Here is a 17,403-nt window from a genome sequence, read left to right on the forward strand (position 1 = left end):
AAATTTAGCCAAGTTATAGTTTAGGGGTTATTCAATTTTTAGCTATACTTGAAGGGAGTAAATTGAATTTTTTCCTAGAATTTATTCATGGAATTTGTCAACATATAAATAGATAGTACCAGAAATATTCCAGCCAGTACATTTAAATTCATATATAACTTTGATTTTACTTACCAATTAATAAGCTTATGTCTGCTTATTTTTGAATGACAGAAAATACAAAAGTATTCCAGGCTGTACATTCATATTCATATGTAACTCTGAGTTTATTAGTTGTCACTTGTCAGTGAGCGTACTTCTGGTTGTAGGCTGGCTACATTTTCACCCAACCTGCAACGCGTCTTTATATACACAAACTTGCACAAAGATATACTCAGAGTATATCAGTATATCACAACCACAAATCAAGCACCAAGCCACCAACCATGGCCGCCAGCAGGCACCATCTCCCCCTCCTCGCCGTGACCATTGCTCTCTGCCTCGCCACTCTCGCCGTGGCCGCCTCTCCCGACGACACCACCACCCCGCCGGCTCCCCCGCCGGAGCCGCCGCAGCCGACGGCCTACGAGATGCTGGAGCGCTACAACTTCACGCAGGGCATCCTGCCGGAGGGCGTGACGGGGTACGTCCTCCGGCCGGACGGCTCCTTCGAGGTGTACCTGCCGGGGGACTGCAGCTTCCGAGCCGGCAGCATGCGCGTCCGGTACAGCAGCCGCGTCGCCGGCAGCATCCAGCCCATGGCGATCACCGGCGTCGAGGGGGTGAAGGTGAAGGTGCTCCTGGCGTGGGTCGGCGTCACGGAGGTCGACCGCGACGGCGACCGGCTCCGGTTCTCCGCCGGCCCGGTGTCCAAGTCGTTCCCCGTCGACACATTTGCTCACAGCCCACAGTGCAGCTGAGGCTTTTATTTGTCGGTAGCAGAGACAGGCAGGCAAAAAGCATTAATCTGCGTGTGTCTTTGTTATGTAATCTTCCTAGGATTGGTTACAGATAGTGGTTAGGAAGAGTCCTAGGACGAGGTTAAAAATCATCGAGGTCGTCTTATTTGTAACCAACCTCTAATTGGTTTTCTCTCCCCTTTTCGCAACTCTTTATTTGCATCTTCATTTCTTTTTTTTTGTGGGTTTTTGCATCTTCATTTCGTATTGAATGATATCAATATGTATGGAAAAGAGGTGATCGCTTCTCTAGTGATGACTGATGAGGTCCAGCTTGTTGTGGCCTGTGGGCATTGTCATTTTAATACCTTACCGAGTTATAGTAGGATATTTTAGCTTGTGTTCAGCACATCCCGTGTTAAAGAGCATCTTCAAGAGTTTTTGTATCTTGGGTGAGTTAGGTAAAAAAAAAGAAAGACAAAAAAAACTCCTATCCAACAGAAACTCTATCTACCTCATCTTCTATCCTCGTTTTCTATCCAAAGGGTGCCGCTGGACATCTTTGACTAGCGCTGAGCGCTAGCCATCTCTTTTTGGATTTTGGAGAAGCTGTTGGATTTCATCCCTTTTTCGCTAACTATTTCGTTTAAATAATAGCTATATCAGAATTTTAGCTATTCGTAGATACAAGAGCTCTTGGAGATGCTTAGTATCCGTTGCAAGGATCCACAATAAACAAAAGTACTACTACACAGTACGCGCTGATTTATTAAGCATGCAAATATAAATTTTCAAATATGGCTATTTCATATCAGGTATTAATCAGTATAATAGTTCTTATGGATTTAATTAACGCTACACAAAGAAGATCCAGACCACAATACATTCACGTATACACAGAGATCAATCCGAATAACCAAGGAGAACTTACCATCACCACCACCAACTGATCAAATGTTTAAAGTAAGTGCCAGTAAACAGTAAGGCAACCTTATGCATCGAGTAAAGCGATCTAGAAGGCCGACATAGTCTCATCTATATATGTGGGCCCATGTAAATGTAAAGCCCAATAATGCTAAAGTCCATCTTGTAAAGTACTCCTGCTTCTGGCTGGCCACGCTCTCAACTAATAAACTCTAAACAATTCAACACATATGTGCATCAACATTCCCTAAAAAAAATGTATGTGCGCATCAACAACATTTAAAAAACACAAATGAAATGTTGATCTGTGGTGTCCACATCAGTCCACTATCAGCTGTCACAGACAACTACTTTAAAGGAAGAAAATCAACACTCACCCGCACGAGCAATTCCAAAAATTCAAATCCATAAACTCCTTTCATACAGGGGGTGTTTAGTTCCAAAATTTTTTTTCTATAGTACCCGTCACATCAAATGTTCGGACACATGCATGAGACATTAAATGCAGTTGAAAAAATAATTAATTACACAGTCTTATTGATTACCACGAGATGAATCTTTTAAGCATAATTAGTTCATAAGTGGATATTATTTGTCAAATAACAACGAAATATGCTACAGTATCAAAACCCAAACTTTTTCACCAACTAAACACACCCACAGTCTCGTTTAAATATTCTACACACCCGCCCAACAATTATTGCAAACCCAGTGTCACTTCACTGGAGTACTCATTACAACACTCAGTTTGATAAGTCCACACTCCGAGAACAATCAACTAAACAAGCTATGCAGATGCAGTCATACCATGTAGTTTCATTTCTTGTGTGACTCAATTATGCCGGCAACATGCAAGAGAATTGCTTGGGTTTTACAACTCTCTAGGGAATGATTGACCTAAATCTATTATTGAAAGTTTATTTTACAACATAATGATTCATTTTCACGGTAAATCTACTAAAACATTTAATCATGTCATAAGAAGTAATAATTTTGTGTGCATCTGGTCAAAGTTTCTAAAATTTGACTGCATTCTGACCTAAAAGGCATCAATTAGAGAACAGAGGGAATATTTTAAGTACTACTCAACTAAACCATACAAGAGGGAAACTAAATATATACTCGACCTAAAAGACCAACTCACCCTCACCAACCACATGGCATTTTTATATAACTTTTAATAAGGTATGGAAAGCAATTCAAATCTAGAAATTGCTCCATTTAATATTTAAAAAATCTAACAGGGGCCATTTGGCAGTGTTAACTAAGGAAAAAAAATAGGAGGTTGCCGATAAACCCATTTATCGGATTTCTCAAAAAAATATTGGCAAAAAATTCCCTCAAATTGTACGTAAAATAATCAATCCAATATGGAAAACAAGACATCACAATGCTTAGAAATGAGAAAGCATGTAGCCTATGAGGTAATGGGTGAGTATGGATTAAAAATTACCAAGAATTTTTATCAACCCGGTGACCATCGATTAATGCGATTATCTGTTTTCTCGTTTTTTTTTCACCGGTAAATTTTTCCCTGCCGTTTGGGAGCGAGGGAGCCTCTTGAAAGCTGGTGAAGCTAGAAAAACTATCTTTACTCAGTTTCCAGTTTATTTTGCTTAGGTTTGTACAAAAGGTTTGTGCTAAGTGCATCATTTGGTGAAAAGTAGATGAAGCTAAAGATGGTAAAAGCGCTAAATAGGGCCTTAGTGCAAAATGAATAATTAGATTTTTCGTAAATGACACATATCTAAAACCGGAGGAACTATATGTTCATTTACATGATCCAAACAAGGTTTCTATGGATAAAGCAGTCTAGCGCTTCAGGAATGAAAAAAAATCTTGTTGTGATCCCCAAAAAATGGAAAAAGAAACAAGTCATTGAACTTGAAAGTCCTTTCTTTTCAAAAGAAACAAGGGAGCGAGGTACATAGGTCAATTGTATCTCAAACGGATACATATATAAAATATTATGGACACATAGATATATAGTGTGTATTACGTTGGCCTAGTATATTAAAGTTATTCTACAATACTTGAATCTCTCTTGGTCCTATTCGTAGAGAGAGAGAGAGAGAGAGAGAGAGAGAGAGAGAGAGAGAGATGCCAGTTTCTTGGAGCAACATTCGGGACTATAAGACAACTTTCACAATTGTAGAGTTGTTCTTGCCATACTCCTCAAAACATTCCTTTATTCTAGTCACACTTTAATGAACAATGAAATTACAAGGATACAACTTAAAATATAAACCATTGTAGGGTTTGCCTATAAAATCGTCTCAATATTATGTTGTGCTGCACATGAGATTGGGTATAAGGCACTACCAGCAATAATAAATATATAGAGTAACCAAACCACATAGATCAAGTATAAAACTCTAACTTTTGGCATGTAGTTAATAAGTACTATATATGTTTTTCGAAATACGCCTCTATTTTTGACGATTATTAGCTGTCTGCAAAATACTTTGATCCCATGTGACTCTAATTTGGTAATGTTTAAATGTCACATCAATTTTATCTATCAAGTGAGTCTTAGGAGATATTTCAGAACATTTTATTAAAATTTGAGTGCTTTGGATTGCTACCAAGTTTCCGCACGCATGATTCAGAGTGACCCCATATGTCATTATGATAGCCGAAAGACACATAATTAATTAGTGCTATATTCCTCAATTTCTAAGTGTACCTGTGAATCTTTGATCACTATAAAATATATCTTTATAAAGAGGGGCCCTCCCCTTGCTAGTCTATCTCCTTGTGTCCCAAGCACCAACTATGGCCAAGCACAATCTCCACCTCCTTCCGTCCCTTCTTTTTTTTTCCACAATTGTGGCCTCTCCATCCATTGCCTCAGGTACCTCCTTGACACCACCGCTAGCAACCCCGCCGGCAGCAGCGCCACCGATGGCTGCACCTCCGCCAGCAAACTCATCAACACCGACAGCATATGAGATGCTGGAGCAATACAATTTGACCCGCGGTATCCTCCCAGAAGGTGTAACCGGGTATGTCCTTCGCCCAAATGGCTCCTTCGAGGTGTACCTCCCGGGGGACTGCAACATCCATGCCGCCAATATGCAAATCAAATACAGTAGCCGCATTGCCGGCCGGGAACATCCAGGCCCAGTCGATCCGTGGTTTGGAGGGAGTGAAGGTGGACATGATGTTGCTATGGATTGGCATCACACGGGTCACTCGCACCGACGACCAGCTCAACTTCTTTGCTGGCCGGATATCGAAGTCATTCCCCATTGGTAATTTTGCCAAAAGCCCCAAGTGTGACACCTGAGGCTTTGGTTGCCATCAATAATATTTCTGTTAAATGTTGACATTGATTATTCGACAATTTGGTTGGCATTTGATGTACTCGTTATTTCTTTTAAATAATATTGCAAGGATGGTTGCCTTGTCATGTCTACAAAACCACATACATGGCGACACATAAATCGAGTCGTTTTATTCCTGAAAATATTTACTTGCTCTTTTTTCCTCTTCCCCAACTTGTTGTCTCTTGTTTTTCATATGATGCTTTCGAGATAGAGTTTAAGACAAGAAAATCACAGGGAATTTTGTTAAGAATGTGAATCAAAATCGACTAACTGTGCGAGGGCTCAGATAAATGAAAAGACCATGCCCTATGTAAGAATTTATGGGAATGCTAGAGCGTAAGACATTTACTCGATCAATTTTTTAGACCAAAGACCCTCTTGGGCTCTGCTTTACTGAAAGCATAAAAACGATCCGCTGGGGATACCAGCTTTACAGGTCAAAGGCACAGAGAAACTTTCCAAAGAAGCTTTCCTAGCCAACACCAAGCCAGCACAGGCTGAGGCAAACCTACAGCCCTCTAGAAGACTAGAACCTCGCTCTAGGAAGAGCAAAAACTTAAGAACGGAGGCGGACGAAGCTCCAGAAAAAGACTCCTAAGCAAAGACTAGACAAGTTTTAGCGTTCCAGGAAGAACAACTCCACACCATTCCTCCTCGCAAGCCTTCTTTCAGATTACAGCGACAGGAGTTTTTGCTTCAGTCTTTGTAACCCAGTTCTGCACACAAAAAAATCAAACGAAACAAACCTGTTTCAGGCGAGTGTATTACAACAGTATTAAAAGCCAGATCGTTCCTTGAACCACACACTCCAAGTCAGACACCCAAACAAAAACATCAGGAAATTAACTCAAGCAATTAAAAGCAAACTCTTAGTAAATATATCAAATAGTTTACTATTGTACTATGATCGCCTAAGAAGCTATTGCTTACTTTTTGTATGTCGTTATTTTGTATGATTCGTTTATCAAATTGGATAGTTTCGCTGGTTTCTTGCTCTTCTCAGTAGACCATTTGTTAAGTGTAAAATCGTATATAAATCAGTTGCTTGCAAAGAGCTAGGACGGTGCAAAACTGACTGGGCTGAATGTTCCTAAAAAAAAAACTGACTGGGCTGAATGCTGGGCGCCCATTTACAAATCCAAAAACGGCCCCAATAAAGTGATCTGGGAAATGTTCATCTCTGCAGGCCCATCTAAAGAGAGCACAATATGTACACAGGTCTAACTGAGAACTGCTAACTTTACACTCACTGTGCTCCTGGTAATCTGTGGCAGTCATTTGATCGTTTTCTCTGCACAGCAAGAGCGTTGCGTTTACTTCTAACTTCTAAGCATTACTCTGGCGGCATTTAAACTGCTGTGATTTCTCCATTTCCATCAGAGCCTAAACTAATGCGAAGCGTAAGGGTTTTTTTTTATTTCTTTATGAAAAGGTTAGATGGTAAGGGACAAAGAATCAAATAAACTATGTGTCCTTGGTGGTGTATACGTAACCGTCAGTAGTCCAGAATGAGCTGACACAGATAACTCAGAATTTCATAATTCCAAAGTCAACTGCCACTGAAAGAATATTCATATACATTGCACACACATACAAGCAACTCCAAAATGTAACATCCTTGCTAATCATAACTCAAGCATTGTCACTAAACAACTGCAGAAAAGTACACATCCTCTAATTTTTGAAACCCAACAGCATTCTAGAGTAGAGATGACTAGATGAGCTATTGTTAGTTGCTACACACAACTCAACACAATAAATCTGCACTCCAAGAAGAACAGAGAAGTCAACCAAGCTAGCCATCCATCCATCATCTACCATTCTCACACCACACCAGCCAAGAGACCAAGAAGCAGCACTAGCCATGACCAAGAACCACCACCTAGTCGGCCTCCTCCTCTTCCTCACGGCCGCCGCGATCGCCGCCACCGTCTCCGCTGCCGCCGCCGCGGGCAACTTGACGGTGTATGAGATGCTGGAGCGTTACAAGTTCTCGCGGGGCATCCTCCCGCAGGGCGTGCGGCGGTACGTGCTCCACCCCGACCAGGGTTCACAATATCGCTCGAAATTTCGCGGTATACCCGATATTTCGGTTTTATCGGTGGGTCCGATATTTTTTTTACCGGCCGAAATTGATTTTTTGAATATTTGTTTCACTAAAAAATAATTTTAAAAAATAAATATAAAAAATAAAAAATAAAAATAAAAATAAAAAATCCCGATATTCCCGATATTTCGCCTATATCGGTGATGGCCGATTTTTTTTTCATACCGGAATTAAAAACCCTGACCCCGACGGCTCCTTCGAGGTCTTCTTCCAGGGCGGCGGCTGCGAGTTCCGCGTCGGCGGCCGGTACCTGCTCCGGTACGAGAGCCGCATCGCCGGGACGGCGCGCGCGGGGTCCATCCGCGGCCTGCAGGGCGTCAGCGTGAAGGTGCTCTTCCTGTGGCTCGGCATCGACGAGGTGGACCGCGCCGGCGACCAGCTCAGCTTCCACGTTGGCCCGCTCGCCGCGTCGTTCCCGCTCCGCAAGTTCGCCCAGAGCCCGCGCTGCCGCTGCGGCTTCGACTGCGCCGGCGCCGGCGCTGGAGACGCCTCCGTCGCGGCGTCCTGAACCCCGTGCCGTGATGCCTCCTCCTCATCGTGCCCTCTTCTTTGGCTTGCACCGCGTCGCCGCTCGATCACTGTAATCGCTGCTGCCAGTCGTGGATGTACCATATCATATCGTTGGATTGTTTCTTGAATGATGATGTACGGAACATGAGAACAAACGATCAGAGAGATTGGATCGGTTCTTGGATTCGAACAGTTCGTTTTCGGTTTGATGCCATGGATGAGTTGACTTCTCGAACTGATCTTCAGTGCTGCAAGCCTGCAAACTAGCTCATTCGGTTTGGGTTTCATGCCATGGATGGGTTGACTTGTTGGCTGGCCCAGTGTCTTGATGTTGCCTGATGATGATCGTTCCTTGCGTTTTCTTGCTTGAATGTGATGTTTACTTCACCATCTCAATTCTTGGACTCCATTATTCTCTAAGAGCAATTCCAGTAGGGCTGTTAAATTTGGATCAGCAAATGTTCATTTAGAAGCCCATTTCTAAATTTTGCTCACCCAAACATGAGCATCCACTCTAGCAGGGCTGAGTAAACATGCTTCTATTTTTTAACCTAACAGCTGAGCCCCACCTGTCATTCTCCGGTTCTCCGCTCTCTGATAGCCGCGGTTCTCGCCAATGCGCCTGGCCGGCACTGCGCCTTGCCGCTTCACGACGGGGAGATCCCGGCGGCCACACGGTCTATTGGACAGCTGATGCATCCCAGACCTGGCTAACTCCGGAAGGAACTGGTGAGCTCGAAGGAGCTGAAGGACCCGAGGTTCTTGTACGGCCCTGGCGAGAGCCCGTCGTCGACGGCGCCCAGCTGCCTCCTCGTGTCTGTGGCGGCCCGCCGCCTCCTGCCCCACACCCTATACGCCTCGAACGCGGCCGCGCCGGCCACCACATCGACGCCAATAGTGAGCAGCGCAGCCTTGACCCCGCTCATGCCGCCGCCGCTCCGTCCACGCCCGCGCCTGGCCGCCTCCACCAGGCTCCTAACCTTGAAGTAGCCCTGTACAGCCCGCCGACCTCCCCGCCAGGTGTGACGCACAGAAACAGCAGCGAAGATGGCGGTGGCGGCAGCTGCCTCCCGACGACCGCGCTGGCGCCCCCGCCGCCGACTTCGAGGCACTCATAGCAGTCGATGGTGAAAAGCGAGAGCGAGAGGGAGAGCGACAGGTGGTGCGCGCACGGCGCCTGGGCCTGCGCCAGCGCGCCGCCCCCCGCGCGGCCGAGCCAGTCCAGCGCCGGGCCCAGGCACAGGCGGTAGAGGCGGCGGTACTAGCCGAGCGCGGCGACGACGGCATGCGTGGCGGGGCCGGCTGGCGGCGTGGGGCCGACAACGTGGCGGAGGCAGAACACCTCCCAGACGGCGTCGCGGCGCGCCACGGCAGCCCACAGGCGGCACACGCAGGCGGCCGCCGCCAGCGAGTACCCGTCCAGGCGCGCCAGGATCTCCGCCAGAAGGTCCGGTTGTCGTTGATGTTGTAGCCGCCGCCACCGCCGCCCAGCAGCTGGATGCGCAGCTCCAGCTCTGTCACCTCCGCCGCCCTGCCTGGCCGCCGCGGCGCGGGCGGCGCAGCTGCTCTCATCCGCCCGTCCGCTCTGGTGCCCGCGTCTCGTCCGCGTCCCGTCAGCTCTGACGGTCAGCTTATGGCTGCCAAGGCTCCGATGGGGGAGGATGGAGGCAGGGCAGCGAAGAGGAGAAAGGTGGCTCCTTCCGTGGAACAGGGTGCGGGGAGGCCGAAGTGGATGAGGCAGGATGATAGAAGGGTGCGGCAGCACCTCGGCCGGTAGGGTCGTGCGGCGGCTAGGGCCGGCAGCGTGGCGTCGGCGGGGGCTGGGCGGCGGTGGCGAGGCAGAGATCTCGGCGGGGCGGCTGCGGGGGGCGTTGGGGATCGGGAGGAAATGAAAAAAAAAAGAAATCGATGGGGCCCATAGTTGGCAGCTCAAATAGAGGGCCACCAAATTAGGGGGGTGGGGGGAGAAATTTGGAAGGTCTACCAAAATGGCAGCCCATTTGCCCCCCTACTGGAGATCAAATTTTTGCACCCACCGAGCAAATATGGAGATGAAAGCCCATTTAGTCACCCTGGTGGAGTTGCTCTAAGCTTCGCGAGACCGGGTATTCGGGTGTTACGGGTGCAGTGAATGAAAATGCCGCCTCGTCTGGGATCTGGCAGATCAGAAGGAGCATATGCTCGGCTGTTTGGAGTTTGTTTTACATGATCCGATCCGTGGCGAAAATGATGATTATTCTTCCTTTTTTTCGAAAGCACAGGAGAGCTGCGCATCAATAAATTAAGAAGGAAGAAGGGGGGAGAACCCCAAATGGTACAAACTGGGTATGTACCCCATCCAAAACAGAACCCTTAAGAACTATTACAAAAACACACACGAGGGGTGAGATCTGACCAACAGGTACCAATGACAAGCACCTATGCCACCTGATTTCTTAGGGTGAGGACGTGTGACACTCCTCGAGCCCCAGCAAAAACCCACTATTGTAGATCCTCTTTGATAACCGAGACAACACAAGACACATTAGGAGTGATCATATCAAAGACGCAACGGTTGCAATGCTTCCAAATAGTCCAAGCTCCCAAAATAAGAATGGAGTCAAAACCATTTTTAATCAGACCATCCACTCTAGTGCTAGTGGCCATCCAACAATCGAAAAGGGAGAGGTCATTCAGTAGAGCCAAGGTTTGAACCATACTTGTCGGGAAAAAACACATACAACCAGCAGATGATCCGCGGTTTCCTCAGCCTGATCAAAGAGGGCAAGCAGCAGGGTGGGAAAGACATTTTTTTTCTTCTTCTTTTTCCATGTTTGATTGATCTGTCACTGTCAGCGTGGCAATGTGATGACGTAATACAGTAGAAGCCGCGGGGAGTAGCTTCGCGGGCTTCTTTCCGACCAGCAACTCGTTTTGCTTTCCATTCTTTTCTTGTTAAAAAACTATGGGCTTTAGGAACTGCTGGGCTGATACAGTGCTAATCGTGGGTGGGCTTTGGCTTGAGAAGGCAGTAGGATCAACCCAGACAACGGCCCAAGCGTGCGCGCCCATTTCCTGCCTGTCCTGTGTGGCTCTGTAACAGGCCTACGCGCCCATTTGGGCCTTGTTCGGCTGGCTGGCTGGCTGGATGGCTGGCTGATTTCGCGTGAGAGGAAAATACTGTTGGCTGGCTGGTTGGCTGGTGGCTGGGCTGATTTTGTGAGAGAGAAAAATACTGTTGTGGCTGGCTAAATCTGGCTGAATCCGCCAGCCGAACAAGGCGTTGGATCGCCATGAATCCTGCCTGTGTGGCGTGTGGGCAGTTTAGCCCATCAGATTGTTCAATACCACACAAGAAGTTTATCAGATCGGCTGGATAAAGCCCAAATCTAGGGCCTTTTTTTATTTTTATATTAAAAAAACAAAATTTCAAAAATATATGCCGAATAGAGAAATTTTAAAAAATGGGTGCCTGTCGCCCCCTAATGGGCGACAGGGTGCCTGTCGCCCATCCAGTTGGCGACAGGACCTAAATGTAAAAAAAATTTACATTTAGATCCTGGCGCCTAGGGCGCATTAAATAATAAACTTGTAAAATTGATATAAAATTATAAAAAAATCAGAAAAATACAAACTCAACTGTTCTGGATTCTATGAAATAATATCTACAACTTTTGTTACATAAAGTTTTTCATTTGATCAATGTATATAAATCAAGAAAAATAGTTCTTGTACTTAGAAAAATCTGAAATAATTCATTTGGTCTAGTTGTGCTTATTTAAAATTTACCAAACTTTTTTTTATAGCTCTTAGGAAATAAAATAATAGTACTATAACAGTTATGGCTTCTAATACTCAGTATAGCAGCATGGATAAATAACTCATTTAAATTAGACATATTGCAAGATCTAATTTAAAAACTTATTCTAGAAATGTTTTCCGGGCCTACCAATTTTGTACAAGTCTATGCTAACCATATGCAACACTCTGGCCAAAGATGACATGCATCCAAAGGATGGATCTTGAGATTTAAATAAAAGTGCATTAAAATGGTATTTAAAATAGAGCAAGATACATTGATCAAATGAAAAACTTTATGTAACAAAAGTTGTAGATCCTGTTTCATAAAATCCAGAACAGTTGAGTTTGTATTTTTTTTATTTTTCTATGATTTTATATCGATTTTACAATTTCACTATTTAATGCGCCCTGAGCGCCAGGACTTAAATGTAATTTTTTTTACATTTAGGTCCTGTCGCCAACTGGATGGGCGACAGTCACCCTGTCGCCCATTAGGGGGGCCACAGGCACCCATTTTTGAAATTTTCCCTATTCGGCATATATTTTTGAAATTTTGTTTTTTTAATATAAAAATGAAAAAAACACCAAATATAGGATGACTCAACCCCCAAGCCCACTACTCGCTGTCTTTTTATCCCATAGCCCACTACACCTGAAGCTAACAACATCCTGTACAAGAGAGTCCACTATCCCTCATTTTATCTCTAAAAAGTTTCTCTTTTTTTTAGAAAAGTCCACTATACATCCTTGAACTATCACAAAAGTTCGATTTTCAACTTCTAACTATAAAACCGGATAACAAATACCATCCAACTGTTGAAATCGGGCAAATTTGGCCCTTTAGGTGGTTTTGAAGGTGGTTTCTATTTTGTGAGAATTAAAAATATTCAAATTTAAACTAAAAAATTCATAAGTAATTCATTTTAAATAAAACAGTACAAAATGGGTATGAAATTTTTTCTAAATGTGCAATCTATCTATTACTACGATACTTTTTGGTTATTCAGATCCAACTTTTTTATTTTCATAATATTTAGTTGCTTATAATTATGTCTGTTGTTTTTAAATAACTAAGATTCAAATAGAGCAATAATAAATAGGTTACATTTTCAGAAAAAAAATTGGTACTAGTTTCATAATTTTCTAATTCAAAATGAATTAGTTTTGAATTTTTATAGCTAATTAGAATTTTTTACTTTTAAAAAAATATACAAAACCACCTTGGAAACCACCCCAATGACCAAATTTGACCGGTTTCAATAGTTGGATGGTCTATGCTATCTTGTTTTGTAGTTGAAGGTTGAAAATCGGACTTGTGCAATAGTTCGATGGTGTAATTTGGACTTCTCTCTTTTTTCTCTGTGCAGTGAACCAGTAGCCAGTTAAACTATGATTACCTCAGCTTTGTCTACTTTTATGATCCTCAAGCTGAGGATCATGTTATCCACCACCGAAGTCATATGATGGTTTGCATTACCCGAAGATAGCTTCTCTTTCGTCCAGAATCTGAATCACTGATGATCCGTCTTTTGTCCGACTAATGCACCTGTTCCGAATGAGGTCATTTTCGCAACAATGTGCACTGATTGCATGCCCCCTAAATCATATTGCAAAACTTTTGTCATGTACATTATTGGAGTTCTTCTATGTTTTTCTTATAGTATTGTTGAGATACAAAATTATGCAAACAGATACTAGAAGAATTGACAGCATAATTTGCATTTTAATTTATCCCAGGGCCATTCAACTACGCAAGCGTCGTCCTGCACTGCGAGCTTTTATCACCTATAGCCGAAGTTAGCGGGCACCGCGAAGCGCGCTTTCCTTCCTAGAACATATTTGCGAAGCAATGAATCGAAAAGTTTCATGATTGCTGCACATCAGCACATCAAATGTATGACTCCTGTGATGAACTTCTTCCCAACTACCCTAGATTGATCCCAAGATCTCTGCAAAAAAGTCATGTGGCGTGCCTGAGCTCCACAGAAACTGTGGTCCGTACGTTTGGTCCCTGCACCTTGATACTTTCATTACCTGTGTCAAACTTGGATCCGCCCGGCCGTTGCGCGGCTTGGAAAGGGTTGCCATACCAATGATGGCGCACATGCTCTGAGAGCAACGTGCGCAATTCGCTTCGAAGACAATTTGTTTCAAAAAAAGGAAAAAAAACGCGTGAAGACAAACCATCATGGCAAGCACACTACTTCTTTCTTACCATTTCCGGTACACGTACGTTTGTTTGCACTGCCAAATTGCGCCATCGCCATCGAAGCATCAAGTCTTGGTGAGGACCATTTGCCACTACGTTGGCAATGTTGAAATATTAGGCAATTACATGATTAAATTCTGAAATAAATAAATCATGAACATAACTAGATTTAGCATGAACAACTCTATTATACTAGTGGCAAGGCATAACAGGATGATTAACTCTGAGAATATGATTAAGAACTGAATGAAAAAACAGATTACGTACTGAGCCTTATCTTTTGGTAAGACGAATGAAGATGACCGGACGAAGACAGTCCTGTTGACGGAGTGCAGCAGCCGATGTCGCAGGCGACGGTTCGCCGCGGCACGTGACTTGGACGAAGGACGAGCCGTGATGAAAATCTTGGAGCAGTCGCGTTGGGCGCTTCCCAAAAATCTTATTCGTCCTCTCCCGGTGTAGGATCTCGAGGACGGAGGTTTCGGAGACCTGCTCTCCCGATCGTTGGTGCACGCCGATGCTCGGGATGGATTTAGACTACGATGGCGGCGCAGCAGCGAGAAAGAGGCAAAACTCTAGGTTTTGTAACCCTATCTCGGATTTGTAACCTTAGCTTGAGTTGATGTGTTCTCTGGTGGTAGCATATTGGTTAGATATATAGGAGATCCATAGGACCTCCTTAACTTCCCCTAGCAATGTGGGATTAAAGGTTTGCACCCCTCCACCACTTCCTCATGCCCACATGGGCCTTTGAGATTTATTTGGAATAGCTAAAATATTTAATGGGCCAAACCCAAATTCCAACAGGCAATATCCATATATATATAGGAATTGGAACATTGCATTTCACTCCCAATTTGAAGCATTTAACCATGTGGATTTGTTCAAAAATTGATGATGTGGACTTAAATAATAACAGCTATATTGCTATTAATTGTTAGTTTTTGACCATGCCTAAACCTTTTTCCCTTCTTAAATCCCATTAGTCGTCTCGACTTTGTTGCGATGCAAGTTTGAAATGCAAAAATCTGGATAAGGATTCGAGTACTGATAGCTTTTGTATTGTAACATTTCAATCTGAACCAACGATGCTGGTGTTCCTAACTTCAAGATTTGAGGTTTGTTAACGACAAATATTATAGGGTTTTATAATTTCCCTGAACACATTTGCCTGCAAAAGCTACCATAATTTGAAAAGCACAAAAACCACGTTTTCAAAAAAAAAAAAAAACCATACCAGCTTCTCTATATACAGATGGTGGATTACATGATATATATGGAAAAGCTCGATGGAATAGCCACTTGTTTGTTGCATTGTGTCACTTATTGCGAATTCCTTATAGAGCGCACGTGCGTCGCTACTAATTAGAGCGAACAGTGGCCACATGCTTAGAGATACTACTTCTCAATTATTCAGCCCGCCGAATCCCAGATACCGCGTCGTATATGCACCTTTCCTCTTCCTTTTCCCCTTTCTCCTTCCTTTGGACTCGAGCTGCAGGCGGAAGGGGATCGCTGGATTTGAGAGATTGGAGGGAGACAGGGCAGCGAATCACCAGAGACCCGCTTTGATCTCCACGTCATGCACCGCGCTTGCCATGCAATTCATCCGCGCCGAGGCAGAGTATGCAAAGTCAGTAATGTTATATTTCTAAAGTTCATGTGTTCTAATGTTTAGGGCTGTAATATTTTTCAGATAAAGTTTTAGAACTGAGAGATACAAAGTTTCTGATAGGGTAGAACAAAGTTCCCAATATGGGAATGCTAAGGTTTTTAATTATGAAGTATTAGATGTAAAAGGATAAAGTTTTGAATGTTTTCTCACAAAGTTCCATATTTTTGAAGAGTAAAGTTGGGTTCACGAGAATACAAAGTTTATAACATGTTAGTAGAAAGTTTTCTAATTTTGGGATGCAAAATTCAGAGTTTATTTTACTAAAAAAATTTACAATGGGGTATCATTGCCTTAATATTGTTTTGTACCATTATCACAATAGGGTATCTTATGAACAATAACACTACACTACAACCGAGATTATCTTTTTAGACTATACACAATCTCCTTTCTTCAATCATGTAGATATATTTATTTTTGTAGATTGAAATATGCTAATTGAAAGTTAGAAGCATAGAAAACTTTTTTATACCTTGCTAATAAGTTTTTCATATTCAAACATAAAGTTTGAAATATGAAAACTTAGAGTTAAGAATATAAAATATTTTAGATGTATGAGTCAATAGTTTTTCAAGTTCAACTATAAAGCCTCAAATATATACCTCAAAAGTTGGAAATACTTTATTTCTAATTAGCATATTTTGACGTTCGAAATATGTAATATGAAAGTTGAGGACATAAAATATTTAGTACATGATTTTGAAAGTTTTATGAAATCGAGTGCAAAGTTTTGTATATGTGATTCAGAAGTTTATGAAATTCCTATTAAACAGTGTCTTTTGGGCTGTTTTTCAGGCAGAAGTAAGCATGAAAAAAAAATCATAGATGTTAGGTTGTAACTAATACCACAAAAATCTTGGAAAATAGAAATTATGGAAAAGTAGTAATTATCTAAGCTAGCAGCTTGTTTTATACACCCAGTATTTGGCAAGTGGGAATGCGTTGTAGATACGCACCTAACCACCCAGCTAGCAAGACATTTACAAAGTATAATAAATATAAAATGTATTTGCAAGTCGCTAGCAACAACCACCAACTAGCATTCATTAGCAGTGCATAACAGCGAACGTGCACCCATTAACAACCCCATATTCAGAGAACATAGTTTCATACTTCGAAATTTTTGGGACTAAAAAGTTTCTTTGTATGCTAATTCAAAGTTTATAGTTTCAGATTTCAATGGGGAACTACAAAAGTTTAATTACTGTACTACTACTAAATTTATATATTCAGATTTCAAAATTTTTGGGACTACAAAGCTTATTAGTGTGCTAGTACATATTTTATAGTTTCGGACTTCAAAGTTTTTGGAGCTGCAAAGTTTATTACTGTGGTAGTATAAAGTTTATAGTTTCAGATTACAAAGCTTTTACAGTTGCAAATTTTATTACTGCGCTAATACAAAGAACTTGGTTTTAGACTTGAAAGTTTTGGAACTACAAGTTTATTTGTGTGTGCGTACAAAGTTCATACTTTCATATTTTCAATGTTTTGAAACTACAATCTTTTTTAGTATGCAAGTACAAAGATCATACCTTCATATTTTAAAGATTTTTAGAGCCAATAAAGTTTATTAATGTGATAGTAAAAAGTTCAAGCTTCATGTTGGAAAGTTTTCGAACTAATAAATTATTGTTACGGTACAAAGTTTATAGTTTTAGATTTAAATTTTTTTTGGACCTACAAAGTTATTAATATACTAGTACAAAGTTTCACAATTTTTCATATTTGAAAGTTTTTTTGAATTACAAAGTTATTAATGTGCTAGCACAAAGTTTGTAGTTTTCCAGATTTAAAGGTTTTGCGACTATAATTTTTTATGTATCTAAATATACAGTGTACAATAACAAAGTTTTATATCTAGAAATACAAAGGTCCCAATATTCATAGTGGAGTTGCATTCTCTTTTTTGTAATTTTTTATGTAGATCAATATTTTAGATAGAATTTTTCTCATTTTTTTGAATTTTTCATTTAAAACTAATTATATAA

The 17,403-nt window shown here is 42.2% G+C and overlaps 2 protein-coding genes and 1 pseudogene across 2 annotated transcripts; 2 read left to right on the forward strand and 1 right to left on the reverse strand.

Moving 5' to 3' along the window:
• The first annotated feature begins 394 nt into the window (after window positions 1-394).
• Window positions 395-1,194, forward strand: LOC120686588. Its single transcript, XM_039968798.1, has one exon. It carries the CDS (start codon window positions 426-428, stop codon window positions 897-899), a length of 474 nt encoding a protein of 157 aa, XP_039824732.1. The 5' UTR covers window positions 395-425; the 3' UTR covers window positions 900-1,194.
• A 5,909-nt stretch (window positions 1,195-7,103) lies between these two features.
• LOC120684796 lies at window positions 7,104-8,011 on the forward strand. Its single transcript, XM_039966668.1, has 2 exons — window positions 7,104-7,206; window positions 7,412-8,011. The coding sequence occupies exons 1-2, from the start codon at window positions 7,104-7,106 to the stop codon at window positions 7,744-7,746; spliced, it is 438 nt and encodes a 145-aa protein (XP_039822602.1). The 3' UTR covers window positions 7,747-8,011.
• A 659-nt stretch (window positions 8,012-8,670) lies between these two features.
• LOC120684797 lies at window positions 8,671-9,320 on the reverse strand (annotated as a pseudogene).
• Between the last annotated feature and the right edge of the window lie 8,083 nt (window positions 9,321-17,403).

This window comes from Panicum virgatum, chromosome 8N, assembly GCF_016808335.1.
Source record: "Panicum virgatum strain AP13 chromosome 8N, P.virgatum_v5, whole genome shotgun sequence".
Taxonomy (NCBI): domain Eukaryota; kingdom Viridiplantae; phylum Streptophyta; class Magnoliopsida; order Poales; family Poaceae; genus Panicum; species Panicum virgatum.